At 34.6% G+C, this 25,369-nt stretch overlaps 1 protein-coding gene across 2 annotated transcripts; it reads right to left on the bottom strand.

Annotated features, from left to right (window-relative positions):
• Positions 1-106: 106 nt before the first annotated feature.
• On the bottom strand, positions 107-23,390 carry LOC142340205 (uncharacterized). 2 transcript variants are annotated; one of them, XM_075390720.1, is made up of 6 exons: positions 22,737-23,390; positions 15,752-15,850; positions 10,579-10,743; positions 3,734-3,981; positions 1,443-1,590; positions 107-370 (listed from the first exon to the last, which is right to left on the bottom strand). In XM_075390720.1, exons 1-6 carry the CDS (start codon positions 23,197-23,199, stop codon positions 165-167), a joined length of 1,329 nt encoding a protein of 442 aa, XP_075246835.1. In that variant the 5' UTR covers positions 23,200-23,390; the 3' UTR covers positions 107-164. The 2 variants fall into 2 exon arrangements, with proteins under 2 accessions (XP_075246835.1, XP_075246836.1); XM_075390721.1 differs by lacking the exon at positions 22,737-23,390 and adding an exon at positions 21,448-21,547.
• Positions 23,391-25,369: the final 1,979 nt, after the last annotated feature.

Raw genomic sequence — 25,369 nt, forward strand, 5'->3', positions numbered from 1 at the left:
AGCCTAGAGAAGTCAAAAAGATTTCACGCAAAATGTTGAAAAAGCGGCAAAATGAGGTAAAGCGAAACATTTTTTTATTCGACGAAGTAAAAAAAAAAATAGGAGCGCTATAATAGCCGGCTGAGAAGATGAGGCGGCTATTAATAAACCAAAACAAATCCAGATCAGTGGATAGTATCATTTTTTTCTGTCCACGGTATGGGCACAAATCGCGGTACGCCCAAATTAATTCCTGTCTCATCGTGTGTTTTGTGATTCTTCGGGTACAAAACCATTTGCTTGTCTTTCCCAAAAAGGGCTCCAAAATCGCCGTATGATCCATAAGACATCACTAGCACATCACTCATAGCCATGAGAGCCAAATCAATTCCTGAAAAAGGGCACAGAGTTCTAAGGAACCTAGGCTAAACTTTTCCACAGTTTCGCCTCAGATGAAAAAGTTTTGGTCGCAAAACAAATGTTGTGGTACTACAAAGTTGCGCGTAAGTCTGAAAATGGTTTGCAGGTTGATGTGAGCTAATGCTAAAGTCTAGAAAAAGGTTAGATTGTAAGACATTAGAGTGCATCAGGGTCTGATTTGAAGCTCAGACAAGATGAAAAAAATGAAAAATTTGGGTATTTCCCACTATAGCCCTCCCCTCCCCCAGCTTAGTGGTCAGAAAACGTATAGCCCCCTAAGCATGGTAATTATATTATAATGGGAGGGCTACAATTTCGTGGGGGGGGGGGCTATAACGGGAAAGGCCCAAAAATTCTTCAGCTGGGAATTTTTTTGGTATCTTTTCAAATTGTACAACATAAAGTATTAAACTTTGGTTACGAGATATCTAAATGGGAAACAGTTGAACAGAATGGGCGGGAAACCACTGGAGGCAAATAAATCGACTTACAACTAATTGTAATTGTTCCTTAAATCACCTAGTGAATTACGGTTATAACCCAAATTGACCCTTATTATTGCAGTTTAATTAATAAACAAACTGTTATGGCTCTCCCTTGAAGGAAAAGATGCAGTGAATGTCAACAAAGGATGGGACTGTTTAATGGGCAGTTCAAGATGTTGAGGTGTACGATGATGTAAGAATAAGGATAGCACATGTTGGAAATGTTTCACGAACAACACCCCAAAGAAGATAAACTAGGGAAAGGGATCCCTTCTGCTTGCGCCCCACCCCCCTCCAGCTTAGTAGGTGCATTTTATTTGCATCCCCCAGACGCACGTGCCAGATTTTTATATAGTGATTTAACATGTAATAACACGTGCTCTGTAACCGGGGGAGCATAACGTCCGGGGGGGGGGGGGGGGAGATAACGGATTTTCTCCGCTTGGGCACCCTCAAATTTATCATAACTTATGATAAACTTAAGCGGGCATACGCGGGAAAGACCATTTTTCCAAGTGATTTTTTTTACCTGGGTATGAATTTGAAAAAATGTCTCACCAATAAGATTCTTGCTTTCACTTTTGAACATTTGAAATTGAATAGGAGCCACGATCACAACTTTCATTCCTTTGAAATCCTCCTCGTGTTTCGAGAAAAACTCTTTAACGTCTGAATTTGTCCAGCCCAACACATAGAAAACAGGATTCTAAAACAAAACAAAAAATGTCGGGGACAACTGCTTTCATTTAGTTGACCGAGCTTCGTTTCCTGCAAGCCCTTTTGCTGATATATAAATCAGTGCGTGTGTTTCGTGTTTGACCCATCTCTTCTTTCATGCCTTGAAAACAAAAAAAAACTTTAAAAACTTAATAATCAAACATCAAATATTATATTACAAAACAAAAATGGTGTGTTAAATAAGTTCGTACAAGCAGATGATCGCACCCTAAAAAATTGCATGTTATTGCTTGACTCTCCTGTCAGGACATTCCCATACCCCAGTACTTCCCCGCTATACATATAAAAACATTAGAGTGCCTTTCTCAATCTGAAGAAAGAAAATTTTGACATAAATTGATTTCTAATAGTTTACCAATGTACAGGGTTTCTAAGCTTTTCTGTTAAACAGAGTGATGCTTCCCGTGGATGACATTAAAAAAAACGGTAGCTCAAGAGCAATACCGATTCTAGTTTTATAAAAATCTTCAGGGATCTTGGGTTTCACGTCACACGTCAAACCATTTTTCAAGCTAATAAAAAGTTTACAAGATTTCATAAGATCACTTGTCTTATAATGTTTCTGAGTAATCTTTGAAGTTTAAAGTTTTTTATTGTTTAAAGTTTTATACTATTTGTTTAAAGTTTTATACTATTTCTGAGCAGATTACAAAAATCAGGATTATTTCTAAACAAAATTGTACAAATAGGCAAAATTGTTAGTTAATCCTGATTTTAATGTACCTGTGTTTACCAGAATGACTTCCCTAACTGAGTTCTATTCAGAATTGTTTCGGAATCAATTTTGTTCTCTACAAACTTTTAGGTCAATATAAAACTTTAAAGAGAATTTAAGGTTTTTTGAAAATTAACATCATCAATTTCGGTGCTTTGCAGTTCTTCGCCGTTTTTCCATATCCATTGCTTATCAATTTTAGGTCTAATTTTTTGCGTTTTTTTAAAAAAAACTTTTTGAAATTCAATTCAAGACGTGAAGTCCTGATAAGGTTTCAAGATCCCCCTCATGTTAAAAAATTTCAAATATTTTTGGTCCCGTAGATATCAATTTAGCCATGATCTCAACATTAGCTTATTTTTGTTTTCACAGTGAGCGTTTCTTGCAAAAAACTTATTGCGCGGAGAAATTAGTTTTTTTTTAATTTGCTCCTTTTTTGGTTTGAAACACATTCTCTCTGAGTCCCGGGTTGCTCATCATACAAATTTCTTAGTAGTCATACTAGGTCATATATGATTCCTAGTGATCATACTAGGTCACATATGATTCTTAGTAATCATACTAGGTCATATATGATTTGTATGAAATCTTGGTAGTCGTACAAGGATCATATATGATTTCCTAGAAATCTTTCAGGGATCATACAAAAAATTTCAAAGCCTAAAAACTCTTTAAATTTCATTTCCTATCGAGGCTGAAAACATTTCTTGGAAATTACACAAGGTCATATATGACACATAAAACGTTGACTGGTGCCACAAATTCCGGTATAATGTAGTCAGAGGACGTGTCAATTGAACATATCGCATTTGCAATTCACATTTGATTCTTTGTATGCACTAAAGAATATCTTTTTAATTTGGACATTTTCACAAGACAATTTTGAGGCTGTATGCTAAAAATTTTTTTCTATGTTTCTTATAAATGGGCATTTATTGGTATTAACTGGCTTCAGAAAGTATCAGATCTTTATTAATGTGTTCGGACTTATTTTTTAGTCTGATGCCGGGGAATCACAAAGATGATGCCTAACCGAATAAATTAAAAAAAAAACAAATGGAAAATGGTTTACGAAAAATAGATGTATGGTTCTTGATAATCATGCTAGGATCATATATGATTTCCTGATAATCATACAAGGATCATGTATGATTTCTTAGTAGTCTTACAGGGATCGTACTAGGAAATACGTTTTGATTTGTATGACATCAAATGTGATCCTTGTATGACTACTAAGAAGTGGCAACTTGGGTAAACATCATGAAGAGCTTGCAGGGCAATATCAGTGCAAAATGCGTATCAATCTGTTCACAGAGTCTTATACGCTCAAAAACTGTGATGACAAATTGAAAAGGAAAAAGTTTCGAATACTAACCTACCATACTGTTTTTTTTACCTTGCATGTTTTGGTGACATTTTTGAAGGCATCTTGAAGATAGTTGGTGTATTGAAACACGTCTGGACCCCATCTCAGTGCCGCCATGTGTCTCGAATAGTCCCCCATACGCATGTGAACAAACACTGAAGTGCAACCCTTCTCTCGATTGCAGTTATGCATAAAGTTCAGATGATCGAACACCTTTTTGGCATCGTCCCAAATCTCCTTTTTGAAAGGAACACGAGATCGGAATTCGGCATAGTAGTCTAAAATTAATTTCGTTTGGTCTTGAGAATCTCAGAGCCACGAGTAAAAAGAATCAAAAAAGCGTATTAGGAAGCAGTAAGGTTAAACGTACATTGGGGGACGCCAAAGTTTAGTAACCATTGTAATTTTTGGTTCCTAAGAATTCCCATTTTGTCACAGCGATGTTTAAAATGTTCGTCCTTTTAAGCATTTTCCTTTTTACTTTTTCCTTCACATTCTTTTTAGATCCTTTTTTCATATTATCATTGGAATAATATTCCTAATAGTACTCCCCTACAAATGCAATTTCAAATAATTGAGCTTTGGAAATTTCGTGAGATTTAAAAGTCAATAAAAAATTATCTAATCACTCATTTATGCATTGCGTCGGCAAAAACTTTTGTTTCTAGAAGCATATCACTTCCAGTTTTGTTTTTAGTTCTGCAAAAACAAACTTTTATGCACCAATTAATTTACTCGTCAATTGTTACAAAGAATTGATTGTACGTGATTCTTTTCAACTTCCACGACGACATGACTTTTCCCATGAAAATTCACAAATATTTTAAGTTAAAAAAAATTATAGAAATTCCGAAAAAAAAACTGCCTAACGTGATATAAATTTTTTCAATGCATCGATTGATTTTTTTATTAAAGCAATGGTTGTTTTGATACAGAATTTATAGCAGCTAGTCCAAATGCTGTGACATTTGCATGAACAGATAGATTTCAAATCTTTTGCTAGTGTAAATGTAACTGATTTTGGTGTATGATTTTCTGGTTCTAATTTATCTTGCTCTTCTGTACACTGGAGAAACAAAAAAACTTTTTTAAGAGACTGTAACAAACGCTCTTAGAGATGCACTCTTGGATTGAAAACCGAAAGTGATTACAAAAAAACTTCTTAGCCTTTGATCACTATGAATTCGTAAACACTTATCCAGCTGATATATGGATGTTATTTTATCAGTAATTTAAAAAAATTTTCTCCTGGTGAAAGGGCAAAAATTTTATTCAGACTCTGCAAAATTGAAAGGAGAAATCGAAGTCGTAATATTCTTGCACTGATATAAACACAGTTTTTTCAAAATGTGATATATCGAGAAGTAGCGAACTTAGCAACTTAAGTTAAAACTTCGATATATAAAGAAAACTTTCCTACCTGATGTTTGGTGAAGTGAAATTGAATAATTGCTTCTAATTTGAACCGAATCTTCGATTCAAATTTGTTCATACCACAAGTTTATCGATGTACATAAACCATAAATTTGTGAGATAGATTCGACCTTCCCACTACCAAACTCGATCAGTAACCAACTCTGCGACCCTCCCAGTAGATAGCAATGACATGTTCTCAGGTAGGGAGAACAATGTGTTAAGTGCAAAAAACTGCACTAGTACTTGCCATATACGGCAAGGGGAAAACTTGTTCACAACTAAAGTGTAAATTAACACATATCAGTTTATCTATTTCTAGACGGATCTGTAAATTTTCATACTGATACGGATTATAAATACCTGTGAAATTTTGCCAACCCTGAGGAAGAGTTGGTGAAAATAAAATTTATCTCAGGTTTGAGAGAACCTGAGGCCAAATTAAGACTATTAAACGGCATTAAAACTAAGCCAACGATGTCTCTGTCTGAAACGACAGAAAGCCTACAGTTCACAAGTCAAGCAATGGTTTTTGCGAGTTCCTCAACAGGTAATAGACCACTTGTAATAAGAGAAGAAGTGGGATACAACTTCAAAAAGAACTTCAGAAAACCTAGTTAAAAGTTCACAGGTAATAAAGGCAATGGTAGCTTGTGTAATAGATGTGGAGGTAAGCCACACAGCAGCAAGGCGTGTCAGGCCTTGAACAAGAAATGTAACACCTGTGAAAAGGTGGGGCACTTTTCAAAAATGTGCAGAACTAAAACCCAGCCTAAGTCAGGTAAGTCTGACCAGCACGACAACTTCTGCGAGGAAGAGGGTAAGTTGCCTGTTAAAACATCATCCGAAATGGAGATGGGAATGTACTATACACGGGAAAACGTGTTTACCTTGTCGGTGACATGGGAGTACATTACAGTAAAAGACCATAAAATAAAAATGCAAGTTGATACCGGTGCTGATAGCACCGTGATATCATCCTCAATCTGGACTGAGCTTGGTAAACCTCAGTTAAATGGGAAAATCAGACGTCTTGAAGCCTATGATGGTCATCAACTGACGCTTCTGGGATCACTAACAAGTGATGTTGAGTAGAACGGATGCAAGTATAGGCAACAACAACTAGCAGTTGTGCAATCCGACAAAAAATTTGGTAGAGACATACTTGGTAGGGCTACTTGGTAGAGACATACTACCCCAAGAAGGCATCAATGCAGTGACTGATGAAAGACTACCTGCAGTCAAAGGATACAAAGCGCATGTGAAACTCGTACCGGGATCACAGCCAATGTTCTGCAAAGCCAAAAAGATACCTCTACCTCTCCAAGACAGGGTCAAAGAGAAGCTTGAGACAAATCTACGACAGGGCATCCTGGAGCCAGTACAACCTGGTGGGGCCACAACTGCATCACCAGTAGTGTGGCAGCGGAAGAAAAATGGAGCTCTGAGACTATGCGTGGACCTCAAAGTTCACATCAATGGCAAAGTTATGGACGAGGACTATCCAATCCCAGACATGGAGACCATTTTCCATAATCTCCATGGGGCCTCTTACTTTGGAAAAATTGACTTATCAGATGCATATTATCAAATTGAGCTGGACGAGGATGCAAAAGAAATATGCACAATCAACACATCGCAAGGATTGTTCAAGATGTGCAGGCTTCCTCAGGGCCTAAAGAACTCTTCATCAATCTTCCAGAATTGCATTGAGTCAACTCTCAAAGAAATCAAGGGTGTGGTCATATTCCAAGACGACGTTCTGATATATGGAACAACAAAAGATCAATACGAGAAACGAATGCTTGCAGCCAAGAGTCGGCTACGTGAAAAAAATTTCACCATCAATGAGAAGAAATCCAACTCAAAACCAGTTTCAAGCGTAAATTTTCTTGGTTAATCTGTTTCCAAAGAAGGAAAAGCACCCGATCCTAAACATGTTGAGAAAATCAAAAATACAAAACCGCCATCAAATATGAAACAACTCGAGTCCTTTGTCGGCTTAGCAAATTTCATAGTCGAATGATACCGGATTTTGCAACCAAAATGCTACCCCTAAACGAAATTCAGATGGGACAAGGAAGAGCAAAATGCTTTTGAAAACATCAAAAACGAGTTATGTGCTAACCCTCTTGTACAGCCCTACAGCTTGACGAAGGAAGCAACCGTGACAACAGACGCCTCAGAGAAAGCTATAGGCGGGGTACTTTCACAAGAAGGACATCCTGTGATCTACGTATCGAGGAAGTTGTCACAAGCCGAACAAAATTACTCCAATATTGAGCGAGAGGCACTTGCAATCGTCTTTGTGGTCACAAGATTGAAACAATTCCTACTCGGAAGAAGGTTCACTCTACAGACTGACCACAAACTTCTCAAATATCTCTTCGCCCCAGGCGAAGAAATTGCGAAAACAGCATCGGCAAGAATTACAAGATGGGCGTTAGCGCTGATGGGATTTGACTTCGAATTGAAGTATACACCCGGAGAACAGATCCCCCACGCTGATGCTCTGAGCAGACTAGACTTTGATGACGACGATGACAATGATCGAGTCTGCTTTGCTCTTGAAAATATATACTTCGTCGAATCCGACCTGGTGACACAGTCAGACATCAAAACTGAGCTGGGATCGAATCGACTCTTTCAAGATGTCATCAAACGAATAAAAAGCGGCATCTGGAAACAGTGCTCAGAAGGCGGAGAAAGGATTTGAACAAAAGAAAGACGCCTTGACCATTCACAATGGAATCATCTTTCGAGGAGTTGTGCCTTTCATTCCACCCAAACTAAGACCCATGGGGTGATGGCCAAAGCTCATGAGACTCACGCAGGCAAAAATGCAACTGAAACAGCAGTTCGAATGATGGCTTGGTGGCCCGGCATCAGTCAAGATGTTCTTCGATATGTTAATAAATGTAAGGAATGCCAAGAAAACAGGCCTAGCCTGGGGAAAACAGTATCTACTTGGCCGGAAGCTGAAGTTTGGGAAAGACTCCACATGGACCGGGGCTACGTTAAGGATCAAGGTAGTATCTTAGTGATAGTAGAAGCGGGATCAGGTTGGATAGAAGCCTTCCCTGCGGGAAACAGAACCTCACAAACAGTGAAAGTGTACTTGAGTCAAGTCTTTGCAAGATTTGGGATACCAAGAACATTAGTATCAGACAATGGTTCTGAGTTTGTGAGCAGTGACCTAAAACAATGGTGTGAATAACTTGGGATTAAAACGATGGAATCTCTCATCTACCATCCAAGAGCAAATGGGATTGCTGAACGAGCGGTCCAAACAGTGAAACGGGCTATTCAAGCCTGGAGTCCTAATCTGAATGTGTCATTTGGCGCTTTCCTACAGCGGGCTTTAACGACACATCGGAACACTTCCAAGACGCGGGGCAAAACTCCTGTAGAACTGCTACTGGGACGCAATATAAGACTTCCAGCAGTCACTGATTTTGATCTGTGTGAACGAGTCCTCTTCAAACCGACGAATAGTTCACCAACGGTTCCAGCTACTTTCATTATCCGTAAAGGAATGAACACTTCGTTCATCCAGCCGGAGAATTCAAACAAGACAGTTCTTGTTAGTGACATCCAAATTCCACGGTTGGAACCTGACGACATCAAGACTGAATCTACTGACTCACAGTCTGAGAGCAGTAGGGACGACATAGACATGGCATCACCCAACTCTACTGACAAAACCTCAGTTGTTGAAGGGGAACAACCTTCAGTGGCCACGAGAACTTCAAGCAGAAAAACGAAACAGCCAGAAAGATTTGGAGAAGCTATTCCTACAAACTTGCTTAAAAAAGGAGGGAGGATGTGATATATCGAGAAGTAGCGAACTTAGCAACTTAAGTTAAAACTTCGATATATACAGAAGACTTTCTTACCTGATGTTTGGTGAAGTGAAATTGAATAATGGCTTCTAATTTGAACCGAATTTTCGATTCAAATTTGTTCATACCACAAGTTTATCAATGTACATAAACCATAAATTTGTGAGATAGATTCGACCTTCCCACCACCAAACTCGATCAGTCACCAACTCTGCGACCCTCCCAGTAGATAGCAATGACATGTTCTCAGGTAGGGAGAACAATGTGTTAAGTGCAAAAAACTGAACTAGTACTTGCCATATACGGCAAGGGGAAAACTGGTTCACAACTAAGGTGTAAATTAACACATATCAGTTTATCTATTTCTAGACGGATCTGTAAATTTTCATACTGATACGGACTATAAATACCTGTAAAATTTTGTACCTTTAGGCCATTTTGAATTCAATTATTAAAATAATAAAATTCTTGTTACTCGTGCTCGAGACCACGACACAAAGGAAATATCTTTCAAACAATTCACAACCATCTATAATTGATTGTCAGTTTTTGTTTTGCTTTTTGATAATTTCTGTCGAGTTTTTGGAGTTTTCTTTTTCGATGGTAAACATTGCTGTTTTTCAGGGAAAGGATCCTGAAAAGACTTTTCTGTGTTTTAATCAGAAGTCTTTCGCAGTCTCTTATTGACATAATGTCTCAACTTCTGGTGCTCATAGTAAAACTTCAAATTGTGTTCGATTCATTACAAACGATTTTTTTTTATTATTTTTTAAATTACGTACTTTTTAGCCATTTCTTTTGCTCCTATTTCCATTAATACAACAATTTTCAAAGGTTCATATTTGAAACATATTTAAAAATTCAGGGAATTTTGAAACCATATCAATTCGTCCTTAATTCGTTCTATACATGGGGCGGCCAGTTCGGTAGAGCAAATGTACAATTGAAATAATGCCTTGATTATCTTTTTGTATCTCAAATCAGACGCTAATTTACTTCCCGCTTGTAATCCGTTTTTAAAAACACCAATTGTTCTTCTCCGAGTACTGTCGATGAATGACTTGATGATGATCTTGGTTGATGAACTAATAAACGTGTATCGCGTAACAATTATCACAAATCGTTGTTTCTTACAGTTAACCATGTCGCAGCGACAAATAAGAAAGACTGTTTGTCGAGATTTTTTAAAGTGATGATTGATAGTTTATGTTATCAATTCTCCACAATTATTTTACCAGGACCATAGAATTATCTTACGTGCATTGATGCAGCGTCTTTATTTCAACTGGGGCAGGGTTGGTTTCTATGTCGCCACTTTTGTGTAATATGAAAACTAATATGCTGAAAAACGATAAATCGCAAAACCAAAAAACATGACGTATTTTGTGTTGATGCAACAGTAAATTAATTAATTTATTTGAATTTTATTTGAGTGATGTTTGCGAAACTGCAATTTGGAACCGCAAAAACTACTTTAATCAAAATAAAATTACCAAAATTATGAGCCCTGGCGGAAGCACTAGCGGTTATCATTAGTGGTAAATATTAAAATTATATATGACCTTGCAATATTACCATGAAAGTTACGTGAAGAGGAGCAAACCTTATAAATAAACTCACTTGAAGCTATCCAGGGTAAGAATACCGGGTAAGTAGGTAGATCTATCCTTTTGCCCTTTACATCATCCGGTACTTGTCCAATAGCTGTCAATCCCTTCTCCCACAATTTTTCCCTCGATTGTGATTTTATTGTCATCTCCCGAGGCACCTCAGGGACGCTACAATCTGCAAAAGTTGAGATGTAAAATCAATAACTGAAATTTTCAAAGGCATGTGCTGAAAAAGCGTTGAATTTTGACAGACACGAGCTGAATTGTGTTATCAATTGATGTAGGAAAAGCGGTGAAATTGGGTGAAAGCGGTGAAAGCGGTGAGTTTTAAAAAATTTAAGGTATATTCACTAGCGCATTTTATCGACGTCTTTCAGTGCATTTTGTGCTTAATTCTAACGAATTCAGCGCATTCTTGCATAATTTCAGTGAATTACTTAAAAATTAAGGCGTTGAAATACCACTGATATCGCGATCCTGGCATTTGATAAAACTGCTCAAGTTGAAGTCCGAGACCCAAGACAGGTAATGATCAGACTGACCTGGGTGGCAAACAGGAGGGTACCGCAGGACCCGATTTAATATTCTGGAGGAAATTTGGTTGCAATTTCCTGTATATTGTTATTTGCCAGATTAACATAAATGATAACTATATAGCTGTTCATTCTTTATATCTGAACGAACTGCTTTGGCAAAACAAATGCAATATTTGAAATCTTTGTGATGTTTTGGTAATAACTTCATAATATGTTCTTAAATCTGAATACCAATTTTAAAAAATGTTAGAAAAAACTTTAAAAGTAATACCACTCTATAGTTAATTTTATTATTTTTACCAATTGCTCGAGTATAACACTGTTTCACGACTTGCTACACTAAACTAGGCTAACAAAAACTAGTGGCCCGATAAATCTATAAATCTAAATAAGAGACGTCCGTTTGAGCCTCAATGCAGAACTCAAACCCAATTTACTTTAATATCATTTCCCGGCGAATCTTTTCGTATCTCAATTTAGAAACATCTCAAACTAAGAACTTAAAGATTTCCAATGTCAAACGAATCTGAAAGAAAGTTGACGTAATCAACAACAGCTTAGGTAGAAAACTTCAAAAACGAAGAACAATTTTGCAGTCAAAACTATTTAAGAAAAGCTTAGAATGATTTTGTGATCTATTTGTATTCCAAACTCTACTTATTGATTAGTGAAAAATTAGTTCTTATTAAAACAAATAAGCATCAAATATTTGTTTTTGAAAATTAAAACCACAGAAATTATTAAGGTTTATTGCAGCCAGATATTTTTGAAGCAATGTGATTAACTTCTCTGATCTGAAAACCGCACAACGGTACCAAACTAGTCAGTACCAAACTACTACAAGCAAAATCAACATCTACAGAATATTTGATGTCATTCTAATATCATACACAGGAAACAAGGGACTCTTAATTTCAATTTATTATCGATATAGAGCAGGAGTAATCTCCAAATGATGGGCAAAAGGACACGTGATAGTAAAGTGGATGATTTATACTTGTATCAGTAAGAAAAGATATCTTTGTATCCAAAAAAATTGTTTCTCGAAAAATCAAAAAAAATTATTTTGAACTATTCAAATCCCGTAAATGTCCAAAAACATCGAAATGTAACTTTGTGGCACCACATCAGTAGATTGAAAAAATAATTAGAAATCATCAACTGTCACTTCATTACTTTTTGGCTCCTCAAAATTTTTAGCTATTTTTTGTACTGATGATGACGAATAAACCTTTGATGTTTTAATTTTGATTCTTACAACTATTTTGCCGCTTTTGCTCATTTTGTTCCATTTTTAAGCTCTATATCATTTCCAAAATTAACAGAAAGGAGCCTCAAATTTGTGCATTGAGTAAAGTTTGAACTTGGTTTCAAAAAATAGGGCTAAAAGTAAGTTTAAGCATTTATTATCGTTATAATAAATATGCTTTACTGCAATTTTAACTACAACAATAATAAAAATTTTATATCATAGGCTTTGTCACGGCTACTTTCAGATTTGGAAAATGTTTTCACGAAAAATTAGCGGGCTTGCAAAATCATTTGAACCTTTATAAGAGTTTCATGTCGTTTGTAGGCTTGATCACCATGTGCTAAGCGCAATCAATGGAAAAAATTGGATAAAGTTCTAACAGTTTTCAAAAACTTGTTTCTGATTGCAACAAGACTGGGAAAAACTAAAATTCAAAAAATCACACACTCACATTTATGCATATCTGTATATTGGTGATCATGACTCATAATGAATAGATTTAATTAGCTGAAATAAACATAATACAAACAAATTACTAAAGAACTCAAAATAAGCTTTTTGTCGCCTGTCCGACATTAAAAAACTACTTTAAATATATTTTTGACATTTTTCGTGATAAAAATAGCACTTTTGTCAGCTGTCAATAGTTTTTTTGATCAAAAGATGACTAGGAAAAACCAAATGTGAAGAAATATCCATGCATTTATGCATATCTGTGTTCGTTGGTGATCAAGACTAATATTGATTTGGTTTAATTAGCTGAATCAAACGTTTTATCAAATTAGCTCAACCAACCATATTACTAAAAGAACTTAAATGTGCTTTTATCACGTTTCAGACAATAAAAACTAACTTTAACAACAGTTCTGGCATTTTCCGGTAGAAAAAGTGTCCTAATTATACCAGACAGATAGCAAAATTGGCATGGGAACCAATTTTTGAAATAAAGAAACATCTTAGCAACCAAATTTTTTATGCTTCAGCCGTAATTTTATCTAATATAAAAAATTGTGCGTAATTTTGGTTAAGTAAAGGCCGTTTTGAAGAAAAAACAGAAATTATCGCGAATTTTGGAAAAACTTATTTTTGTTAGAGTGCATTAGGGCAATATCGCGGTCAAAAATTAAACAAATGTAGTAAACCACATTTTAAGCCTTTTTCTTGAGGAATCTCGCCGAAAAATGTGAGTAGTAAAAGAATGCAGAGCATTCAGTGATAGTGAGGTATTAGCAACAAAAGATAAAAGTATGTGTAATTATGGTTAAATCAAATATCTAGGTGTTAAAAAATAAGAAAAATGTGAAACTGCCAATCATTTTCTGAACAGATTAGTGCACAATTTTGACTTGAATTTTTTTTCATAGTTTGCTTCATTTTGCTGGTAAATATTTTCTCTAAAAAGTAGACCAAAATTTTGTCCACATAGAGAAATCGCAGCTTCTAACCACATTCTCAGTTTCGCTGACTTTAAAAATCACAAATAAAAATAAAAAAAACAAATTTAAAAATCCGATTCTAGAAAATCTCTCGAAAACTACGCAATATTTCTATTAGAGATAGAAAAACTAAAGGTGTAACGACACGTTTTTAAAGAACAGATTTCAATTCAAATCATCTGTTTCAAATTATCACTAACAACAAAACATTAACAATCGATGGGATATCTGAAATTTTCCATATTTTCATAATAAACTGAGCCTTTCCTATTATATTATCGCAACCAATCAGCTCAACGTTTCTTTGATACTGTTATAACCATTCCTGAAAACAAGGTAAAATACTTACAAGAGAGACAAAATGACGTGAGTTGATTCCATGGAAAAATTGAGCTCACCCAAAGTTGTTTCGACGTTATTGAGCTAATTATATGATATACCAGAAAAAAATTCATATTGTTTGTTTTGAAAATCACTGGTGCATGAAACATGACAGCAAATTGATCAAAGGTTTCTTTTTTGACAGCTTCCAATTGCATTTTTTCCATATAACTAGAAAAAAAAATCTTTTTTTTGTAACTTTTGTGTTCTACTATATGCAAAAATTCTTGATCAGTTTTCAGTTTTCCATAATTCCAGGACAAAACTTTTTTGGAGGCACAGATTAAACTTTCACCTCTGCTTTGTTAGAAAATGTCGATTTATCGATTACTTGTCAGGTCACTTTTCAATTTACTAAATTGTAGGCACCAGGCATTTGCGCCATTTTCTTCATTATAATGAGTATAGAAATAAACATTTCAAATTTGATGTGCTTGAATGCTTTGAAAAGCAGAGCATTCGCTCAATTTTTTTATGCTTACTGCTTTTTTACACACAATAATAATTTTTTTCTCTTGAAATTTTAGACTTCTCAGTTGAATGTTCTTATGACAGTTGCACGCAAAAGTAGCCTCGATCATATGCAAGAAGCAGTAATTTACGCTTTTGGGAAAAAATTGATTATCATCTCAAAGTCATATCTGAAAATTTCACTATGAGGTTCATATAAATTAACTAATAAAATCTATCCGAAATGTTTCTATTACAGTATAGAATCGATCTTTGTCTCGAGATTTATTTGGAATACTTCCCTTTTGAAAACTTAAGCAATATGCCGCTCTATCTCTAAAGTTATGTAGTTTATTATGTAGTTTATTCGATCGGTAACCCCAGTTGTTTTCAGAGATCACTCGATCACAATTGAGCTCAATGTGCTCCAATAGAGTTTAGAAACTCTATTGATATGTTCTATGACTTCACAAGCGGTGAATATTGTATAAAACAATGCAAAATTTTTTTCAGAGATAGAAAATATTTGCTTGAGTTTTCCGATTTTAACAATGAAGCGTAATTGAAGATAATAGAGAACCGAAACTGTTAAGTGGAGATTAAAGTTGAACATATCTTCACATTGAGCGTATTGAAAGCAATAGACTTCGGGATATTTTTGGCATCACAAACACCATTTCCAAAACAAATAAAAACTCAGTAGGGTGTCTAGTGCAACCCTCGACAGCCCCCAAGTCACAATAGGATATGACCGTCTATAATTATTTTGAGCCCTTAGAGCAGCATATGCGAACTGTGATCGCTAGTTCCCTATTTCTTTGCTAAGAACCCAATCTATGATGACTGTTAAACCATCAAAAGGGAATCCGTTTGTCCACAGACATGCACATGAAAAGAAAATTAGGATCATTTCCGTTTGTGCCCCCCCCCCCCAGCTTAGTGGGCGCATATTATTTGCCCCCCATGATTTACTATGTAATGGCACGTGCTCTGTAACTGGGGGGCGCATAACTTACTTGGGGGGGCGGGGGCAGAAACGGAAAAGATCCGAAAATTATTTTCCACAGGAATAGGAAACATTTTTTTTTCTATAATATTAAGAATTCATCTGATTTCACATTTATATACCTTTCGGGATGGTGATACAGAATGATGAGCCATCCTTTTTGCACACCTTCTCCATGTCAAACGCATGACCCAATAACCTTGATTGGGAATGCTTGAAAGCTGTTCGATCAGTACTCACATTGATAATCACTTCTGACTGAATTGAACTCAATTTGTATCTACATCATGAATAGATTCAATATATCTTTTTTCTCGATTTGTTTACACTGGACTTGTAAATAATCCCCCAGTGAGAAAGACATGCGCCTAATTTTAGATAGGAAATAAAACCCCAAGGAAAGGAACCTCCATTGAAATAAACCCCGATTTCAATTTTGAATTTTCGTCGTGATACTTTTCTCGGTTGTTTCATATCAAGTCTCACGGGCCGCAAAATCATGGTCATGAAACGCGAGGCATGGCTAAAGCGTTAAATACGCGGCTTTTAGTGGTCAAATGAGTCCTAATTCCCTGGGAATATTAATTCCGTACTATCTTAATTTAAGTGTTTTCTGTGGGGTTTTTTTCCTAAACCAGCATTTAACGGTCGAACTATTAAAAAAAATGAATTCCGAATTTTCTCCACAGGTGTGTTTTTTCATTTAGAGCTTTCCCAGAATTTAAAGACATCCGGAGAAATTTTAAAAAAATGCGGAATCTGCTTTGGATTGCTGAAAAGCAATTGGTGAACTGTTGAAATGCCATTAAGTATTTTCTGGTTATGAAGGTTAATTTTTCTTTCTCACGGTTTAATAAAAGAGAAAAAGGACAGATAGTTATTTTCTGATTATCGTTTTGAGATCGATTTCCGTGCATCGCCTGAATAAAAAGTATGTCATCATATCTTGCAAGTTTTTCATCTCAACTCAAAAAAGCGACTTCAAATGCTTTCATTTTGTTGGAATTGATTTTTTACCGTCGAATTCTAGGTTTATCGCGCTTCATTTTAATAAATTCTTTATCCCATGTTTTCAATTAAAATGCGAATAATTTTCCATTTAAAAATATGCCTTTAGATACATTTTTAGTCGTAATGGAGCAGGAGAGATTGATAATGTTATAAATGATTAAAAAATGAGTACATAATAGAGTTTATAAATACTTGTAGAATGAGTGATAGGTTGTTAAAATTTGAAGAGATTAAATTTCAAGCCTGAAAGTCAGTGCTAAGGGCAGCCATTTTTAGCCGATGAAAACTATTAATGGATCAAGTTGTTCACTAAAAAATAATTTTTTCCCACGGGCCTCGAAGTAAAAAGTCCCACGGGCCTCGAAATCATGGTCATGAAACGCGAAGCATGGCTAAAGCGTTAAATGCGCGGCTTTTTAGTGGTCAAATGAGACCTAATTCCGTGGGGGTTTAATTCACTGGGAATAATAATTTCGTACTATATAAATTTAAGTGTTTTTTGTGGGTTTTTTCCTAAACCAGCATTTAACGGTCGAATTATTAAAAAAATGAATTCCGAATTTTCTCCACAGGTGTTTTTTTTTTTCATTTAGAGCTTTCCCAGAAGTTAAAAATATCGGGAGAAAATTTAAAAAAAAACGCCGAATCTGCTTTGGATTGCTGAAAAGCAATTGGTGAACTGTTCAAATGCCATTAAGTATTTTCTGGTTATGAAGGTTAATTTTTCTTACTCACGGTTTAATAAAAGAGAAAAAGGAAAGATAGTTATCTTCTGATTATTGTTTTGAGATCGATTTCAGTGCATCGCCTGAATAAAAAGTATGTCATCAAATTTTGCAAGTTTTTCACCTCAACTCAAAAAAGCGACTTCAAATGCTTTCATTTTGTTGGAATTGATTTTTTACCGTCGAATTCTAGGTTTATCGCGCTTCATTTTAATAAATTCTTTATCCCATGTTTTCAATTAAAATGCAAATAATTTTCCATTTAAAAATATGCCTTTAGATACATTTTTAGTCGTAATGGAGCAGGAGAGATTGATAATGTTATAAATGATTAAAAAATGAGTACATAATAGAGTTTATAAATACTTGTAGAATGAGTGATAGGTTGTTAAAATTTGAAGAGATTAAATTTCAAGCCTGAAAATCAGTGCTAAGGGCAGCCATTTTTAGCCGATGAAAACTATTAATGGATCAAGTTGTTCACTAAAAAATAATTTTTTCCCACGGGCCCCGAAGTAAAAAGTCCCACGGGCCTCGAAATCATGGTCATGAAACGCGAGGCATGGCTAAAGCGTTAAATGCGCGGCTTTTTAGTGGTCAAATGAGACCTAATTCCGTGGGGGTTTAATTCACTGGGAATAATAATTTCGTACTATCAAAATTTAAGTGTTTTTTGTGGGTTTTTTCCTAAACCAGCATTTAACGGTCGAATTATTAAAAAAATGAATTCCGAATTTTCTCCACAGGTGTTTTTTTTTCATTTAGAGCTTTCCCAGAAGTTAAAAATATCGGGAGAAAATTTTAAAAAAAAACGCCGAACTTGCTTTGGATTGCTGAAAAGCAATTGGTGAACTGTTCAAATGCCATTAAGTATTTTCTGGTTATGAAGGTTAATTTTTCTTACTCACGGTTTAATAAAAGAGAAAAAGGAAAGATAGTTATCTTCTGATTATTGTTTTGAGATCGATTTCAGTGCATCGCCTGAATAAAAAGTATGTCATCATATTTTGCAAGTTTTTCACCTCAACTCAAAAAAGCGACTTCAAATGCTTTCGTTTTGTAGGAAGTGATTTTTTAACGTTGAATTCTAGGTTTATCGCGTTTCATTTTTATAAAATCTTGATCCCTTGTTTTGAATTCCAGGTCTACGGCGCTTCATTTTAATAAATTCTTGATCCCTTGTTTTCAATTAAAATGCAAATAATTTTCGATTTAAAAATATGCCTTTAGATACATTTTTAATCGTAATGGAGCAGGAGAGATTGATGATGTTATAAATGATAAAAAATGGGTACATAGTAGAGTTTATAAATACTTGTAGAATGATTGATAGGATGTCAAAAAATTGAAGAGATTAAATTTCAAGCTTAAAAGTCAGTGCTAAAGGCAGCCATTTTTAACCGATGAAAACTATTAATGGATTAAGTTGTTCACGAAAAACTGAATTTTTGAGAATGCATTTTCCATTTCAAATAATACAGTTTTCCTTAAATCTGAGGTTCTACGATGTTTTGAATCTTTTGAGTTTTTGAAAGTTTTAACGTTCCAGGACAATGGCTGCAAAGTTTTTTTTGATAAAAAAAATTTTGAAAGAAATCATCACAAATTTTAATTTTCTCCTTTGCTGCTCTTTTTATTCTCCATAAAAATGTACTACTTATTGTCATCGCGCTAGCAGTTTGGCAGTGTTACTGTTAAGGTGTCTAAGGAAGCGCAACTAGGGTGAAAGAGACCAGTTCTGGATTGCAACTAGCAAACCTTATGTGTTAAACTTTACACCGACTTGTCTTGCGCTCTCGAACTTGGGCATCTCTTATAACCCATTCTCTTGTTCTTTTTTGTTCCTCAAGGCTTCATTTCTTTAGCAAATTATACTTGAACCAGTAGAGTTTTTTATCAGGCTTATGTTATCCTCTCTCAACCCTCTAACAAGTACCATTTTTGAAGTTATTTGCTTCAAATTACTCGTTTCTACATTTTTTCAATTACTGCATGATCACGCGTGTCTCTGTCTGTTCTTATAAAAATCAATCACAGTTGAGACATTGAAATGAGTGTCCTTTTTATTTGATACTAAGTATTTGATGTGGAAAATATTTCTGATGCAAGTTTGTTATTAAAAACCTTTAAAATTGTTTAGGCTAATTTAATAGAAAATGTAGTGGTAGATAATACAAAAGTATTTAAATGTTTGCAAATTGAGTTATTCGCGATAAAAGTAAACTTCTTCTATACTCAGACAAACAGTTTCTTTTTTCGCATCTTAAAAGTAGTTACTATAAAACAATATTACTGGATTGAACTTTTGGTATGTCAAAAACTATAGTTGTTTCCGTGGAAGTCGAAAGTTTTCATAGTTCTTTTTCATTAAGTAAACCTAATTTGTTTCTTTTTTTAGGTTTATCGCGCTTCATTTTAATAAATTCTTGATCCCTTGTTTTGAATTCCAGGTTTACGGCGCTTCATTTTTATAAATTCTTGATCCCTTGTTTTCAATTAAAATGCAAATAATTTTTTATTTAAAAATATGCCTTTAGATACATTTTTAATCGTAATGGAGCAGGAGAGATTGATGATGTTATAAATGATTAAAAAATGAGTACATAAAAGAGTTTATAATTACTTGTAGAATGAGTGATAGAATGTTAAAATTTGAAGAGATTAAATTTCAAGCCTAAAAGTCAGTGCTAAAGGCAGCCATTTTTAACCGATGAAAACTATTAATGGATCAAGTAGTTCACTAGAAAATAATTTTTTAAGAATGCATTTTCCATTTTAAATAATACAGTTTTCCCTAAATCTGAGCTTCTACGATGTTTTGAACCTTTTGAGTTTTTGAAAGTCTTAACGTTCCAGGACAATGGTTGCAAAGTTTTTTTGATAAAAAAGATTTTGAAAGAAATCATCACAAGTTTTAATTTTCTCCTTTGCTGCTTTTTTTATTCTCTATAAAAATGTACTACTTATTGTCATCGCGCTAGCAGTTTGGCAATGTCACTGTTAAGGTGTCTAAGGAAGCGCAACTAGGGTGAAAGGGACCAGTTCTGGATTGCAACTAGCAAACCTTATGTGTTAAACTTTACACCGACTTGTCTTGCGCTCTCGTACTTGGACATCTCTTATAACCCATTCTCTTGTTCTTTTTTGTTCCTCAAGGCTTCATTTCTTTAGCAAAGTATACTTTGAACCAGTAGAGTTTCTTATCAAGCTTATGTTATCATCTCTCAACCCTCTATCAAGTACCATTTTTGAAGTTATTTGCTTAAAATTACTCGTTTTTTACATTTTTTTTCAATTACTGCATGATCACGCGTGCCACTGTCTGTTCTTGTAAAAATCAATCACAGTTGAGACATTGAAATTAATTTCCTTTTTTTGATACTAAGTATTTGATGTGGAAAATATTTCTGATGCAAGTTTGTTATTAAAAACCTTTAAAATTGTTTAGGCTAATTTAATGGAAAATGTAGTGGTAGATAATACAAAAGTATTTAAATGTTTGCAAATTGAGTTATTCGCGATAAAAGTAAACTTCTTCTATACTCAGACAAACAGTTTCTTTTTTCGCATCTTAAAAGTAGTTACTATAAAACAATATTACTGGATTGAACTTTTGGTATGTCAAAAACTATAGTTGTTTCCGTGGAAGTCAAAAGTTTTCATAGTTCTTTTTCATTAAGTAAACCTAATTTGTTTCTTTTTTTAGGTTTTGCTAACAAGAAGTGTAAAACGTAGTAAATATGTCTGTCTGATTTTGATAACTTTTGAATGCGGTAACTAAAGTTCTCTATCTTTGTTCGGCCTTGTCAATTTTTTAAAAGAGCTTTTGGAATTCCTCATGTGGTAGTTACCATGCACTTTTGATAGAAACAAAAGAATTGTTGTTTCTTAATTTGTAACTCGCGATATTTCGCCATCTGAATAACATTTATCGAAAAACTTTTGTTTTAAATCTCAATATACTTTGAAAGTTAGTGTGAACTTTACAGAAAGCGTGTTACCAAAAACTGCAAAATTTTAAACGATAAACTGATTGAAACTTTGATTATCGATGTTAATTTTCAAAATATCTGTTGACAAACATTCAATTGTCCGAATAATGAAAGCAATAAATTGTTTGATTTTGTAAGAGCGTTTTTTTCCCGAAAATGCAGCAATTTGTTTTGGCAGCAACAATTTTTTTCCACTATCTTTGTTCACAGAAAATTAGAGAATTTTTGGGGCCAGTTTTTAAATAGTTAAATAGTTACAACTTTATCTGGTTCTATAACGGAATACAAAAATCATGAAAACCTCATATCACAATATCTTGGCAAACACAATAATTTTCAACGCGTTACAAAAAATAATCGTTTCATATGGAAAAAAAGTAGCTTTAAAGATACTAGCTGAGTCATTTTACACAATCTTTGTCATTTTTTAGTCTTAAACGTCGTCATGAAAGGTTTCTTTCGGCACAATTTTTTAAATAAAAAATTAATTTGAATTTAAAGATTTGGCAAGTTTGATTTTGTGATCTGATAGCCATCACATGAATGACAAGCAATGAAAAACAAGCCTGATTGGTCTATGTTCTATAAAAAGTTTTAATCTCGAAGAAAGTTTAGGGTTATCGTCTTTTAATTTGTTCTTTACGTTTGTTTCGGTCCCTAACACTTAACACTGCAGATGAAGAACACAAGCCGCAAAAATTTTAGCGTAATTTTCTACATTGCTCTTTCAAAAAGCCACTATTATTATAATATTTACAAAAAAACTATAATTTTGTGGAAAAATTTTAAACAATATTATTATGTATGTATTGAAATTTTTTAATTGAGGATTGCTAGCAACGAACTTGATCAGTGAAAAAAAAGTGTTTTGTATTAGGCGCTGCTACAATCACAATGAGGCTCAACCAGTAAATTTTTTGTGCTTTCTGAAAAGATTGCGTTAGCTTTTGTAATTCAAATTTGAGTTACTTGCTTCGACATTTTGTTGATTGATCACCAAATTTTTTTTTGCTAGATTTGATAGTTAGCTCTTTTCAAAAATTTGTGCTTCTCCCTTTTAAGTATATTTACTTGATATGCTGACCTAATATGACTGAGAAGAGTCAAATTGCATTGTCCAACAAGACATTGAAAGTTTTCTTCTTGAAACTCAATTTCGTCGAGAAAAAAATCGTGACGGCTGTTTCTAAATCCTAATTGATATAAGCAAAATCAAACAATCGCGGTACCGGAAAAAAACATCTAAACGAGCGACCCAAACCCCAAAAAAGGACCGTTCACAATGTTCAAAACAAACCGAGTTGTCACTTTTACATCATTTTTTCCCGATATATTGATTAGTCAAAATTTATCTTTTATTTGCAAAATGATTATCAATCCTAATTTGGCCCCAAATTGCAAATTGATTGCCAGTCCAAGAGCCAGTAGACCCAATTGGTTGCCAAGTCGTCCATTGCAGCCTGACGTTGCATAGCCATTTGCTAAAAGTACCTGCCCAATTTCCTCACAGTTAAGAACTTTTAATTCAGTGGCTTCATGTCCGATTTGAACAATATCTGATTTTGCACTTTTGTCAGTCAAAGCTTTTGAAGTATCGTTCACGATCGGTTGATTTGATTGTGTATTTGACAAATTTTTATTTGATAAATCTGAAGCTTGTTTTGTTGATGATTTTTCAAGTACTAATTGCGGAAAGCCTGTAACACCAAACCCCGAACCTTTTTCGCTTGTAATAAATTGTCGGTGAATTAATATTTCTCCTTGGTAAATCAAACTAGCAATAACAAAGAAACTAAAAATGTAGGAAAAATACTTTCGCTTAAATTCTGGATTTTCAGACATGGATAATAGACATTAAAATGTAAATAAAATTTTTCTCATATAAGTCAAAGGGATGTACTATAATGCAAACAGAGAACACAAACTACAGATTTTTTAATAAAATGCTGAGATTTAATTTAGTAGAATGTTTGTTTAGAAATGAAACAGCTTCCCACAACTGTTACCATAGGCTGAGTGACAACAATACATAAACCGAGGAATTATGTCTACTAAACTATTGTTATTAGATCTCAATTTCGCTGTTAATAAAAATCAACAATAAAGTAAGGCTTGATCACTAAGTATATGTTAGAGTATAGTTCTGGGAAGCCTAAGGCAATTAGAGCTCAAAGCCGAAAGCGCTTGCGCTCGAGGCTGAGCGCGAATTGCCGAAGGCTTCCCAGAACTATACTCTAACTTATTTAGACCCCAATTAGAGCCTAAGGCAATTAGAGCTCAAAGCCGAAAGCGCTTGCGCTCGAGGCTGAGCGCGAATTGCCGAAGGCTTCCCAGAACTATACTCTAACTTATTTAGACCCCAATTTCGCTGTTCAAAACTCAAAGGGGAGAACTCAATTAAAATTTATAGTAATATTGCAACTCTCGTGCAGCGAATCGATACAATTGAATAATCGTTCAACCCAAATAATATTTTTTTCAAAATTCTTTGAAATTTTTATAGGAGCGAATGAATCGCAGAGGTCGTCAGCCGGCTCTGCTGTGTCACTCTCATTGTCACTCCTTATGGTTTTTAGAAAATTAAGCAATTTATTTAAAAAATTTCTTTACATTGACTCAATTACGGACGTTAAAAAAGTCCCAAGTTGTTATATTTTGTGACTGTTTCCTGTTTTAAATTATTCGCTTTAATTATCTTTGAAATGCGTATGATTTGTCTCAAGAGAAAAACTTGGGCTTCCATATGAAATAATAACTTCTTGCTGGATCATTTTCAAAATTAATGATCGAGCCTAACTATATTGTAGATTTTCTTTAACAGCGAAATTGAGGTCTAATTTTGAAAATTGATCAAGCAAGAAGTCATTATTTCAAACTTGTTCAAGCGTCCCACTTTTTTTCAAGGTTTCACGTTTCATATTACACTACACTTTGAACTTAATCAATTTTTCGCTATTTTTTCACACTTGTCTCGAAGAGTTCAAACTTACAAAATGGTACAAAATGAGCAATCAATTGGGCAAATTTCTTGGAAATAATCTTGGAAGCCTTAAGACTTGTTTCTTGGAAAATTTTATTGGAAGCCATAATTTTGTCTCATGAGACAAAATACACAATTTCAAAGGGGATCATTGAAAACAGGAAACAGTAAAAAAAAATAACGGCTTCGGCAAACATGATTTTCTTAGGATATCTATAATTGAGTCAATATAAAGAAATATTGGATCTTTTCCGTTTGTGCCCCCCCAGTTTAGTGGGTGCTTATTATTTGCAACCCCCAGATGCACGTGCAATATTTTTACATAATGATTTATTATGTAATGACACGTGCTCTGTAACTGGGGGAGCATAACGTACTGGGGGGGGGGCACAAACGGAAAAGATCCGAAATATTTTTAAAAAATGCTCAATTTTCTATAAACCATAAAGAGTGACATTGAGAGTGACACAACAGAGCCGGCTGATAACCTCTTCGATGCACTCGCTCCTACAATAATAACAAGGAATTCATAAAAAATATTATTTGGTTTGAACGATTATTCAATTGTTGGATTGATTTGCTGCACGAGAACGAACTAAAACTTCTAAAGTGCAATTTGAAGAGCCTGCTAACAAATTTCAGGCCCCTAATAAATGAATACCTTGCAAAATTTTTTGTGGAAATTCGCAAAAATGATGGCTCGCTTTTTCCATCAAAAAGTTTAAATTCTATGCTGTATGTAATCAACATGTATGCAAAGGCCCTCAAGTTGGATTAAAATATCTGTTCAGACAGATGTCGTCGAGTTTGAGAGATGTCGTCGTTATCTGGACTAAACAATGAAAAGCAAAACTTTAGAGAATTTTCATAACCTAAAAAGACAATCCAGCACAGTGAATGAAGACATGGACATTGACCTGTTCCAGAGAATTATATTGGGAAACGATGATCCAAGAAAACTTCTGCATACCGTTTACTTCATCGTTGGAAAGTTCTGTGCTCTTCAATCTCGTCAAGAACATAGGAATCTCA

Source organism: Convolutriloba macropyga, chromosome 5 (assembly GCF_964194025.1).
Source record: "Convolutriloba macropyga chromosome 5, txConMacr16.3, whole genome shotgun sequence".
In the NCBI taxonomy this organism is placed as follows: Eukaryota; Metazoa; Xenacoelomorpha; order Acoela; family Convolutidae; genus Convolutriloba; species Convolutriloba macropyga.

Excerpts from the sequence above, each read along its gene's own strand:
- LOC142340205 (XM_075390720.1), bottom strand. The coding sequence starts at position 23,199 with ATGTCTGAAAATCCAGAATTTAAGCGAAAGTATTTTTCCTACATTTTT. Across the intron at positions 3,982-10,578 it reads CTTACCCTGGATAGCTTCAA|ACTACTATGCCGAATTCCGA; the intron begins GTGAGTTTATTT and ends AATTAATTTTAG. Across the intron at positions 1,591-3,733 it reads ATGTCACCAAAACATGCAAG|AATCCTGTTTTCTATGTGTT; the intron begins GTAAAAAAAACA and ends GTTTTGTTTTAG.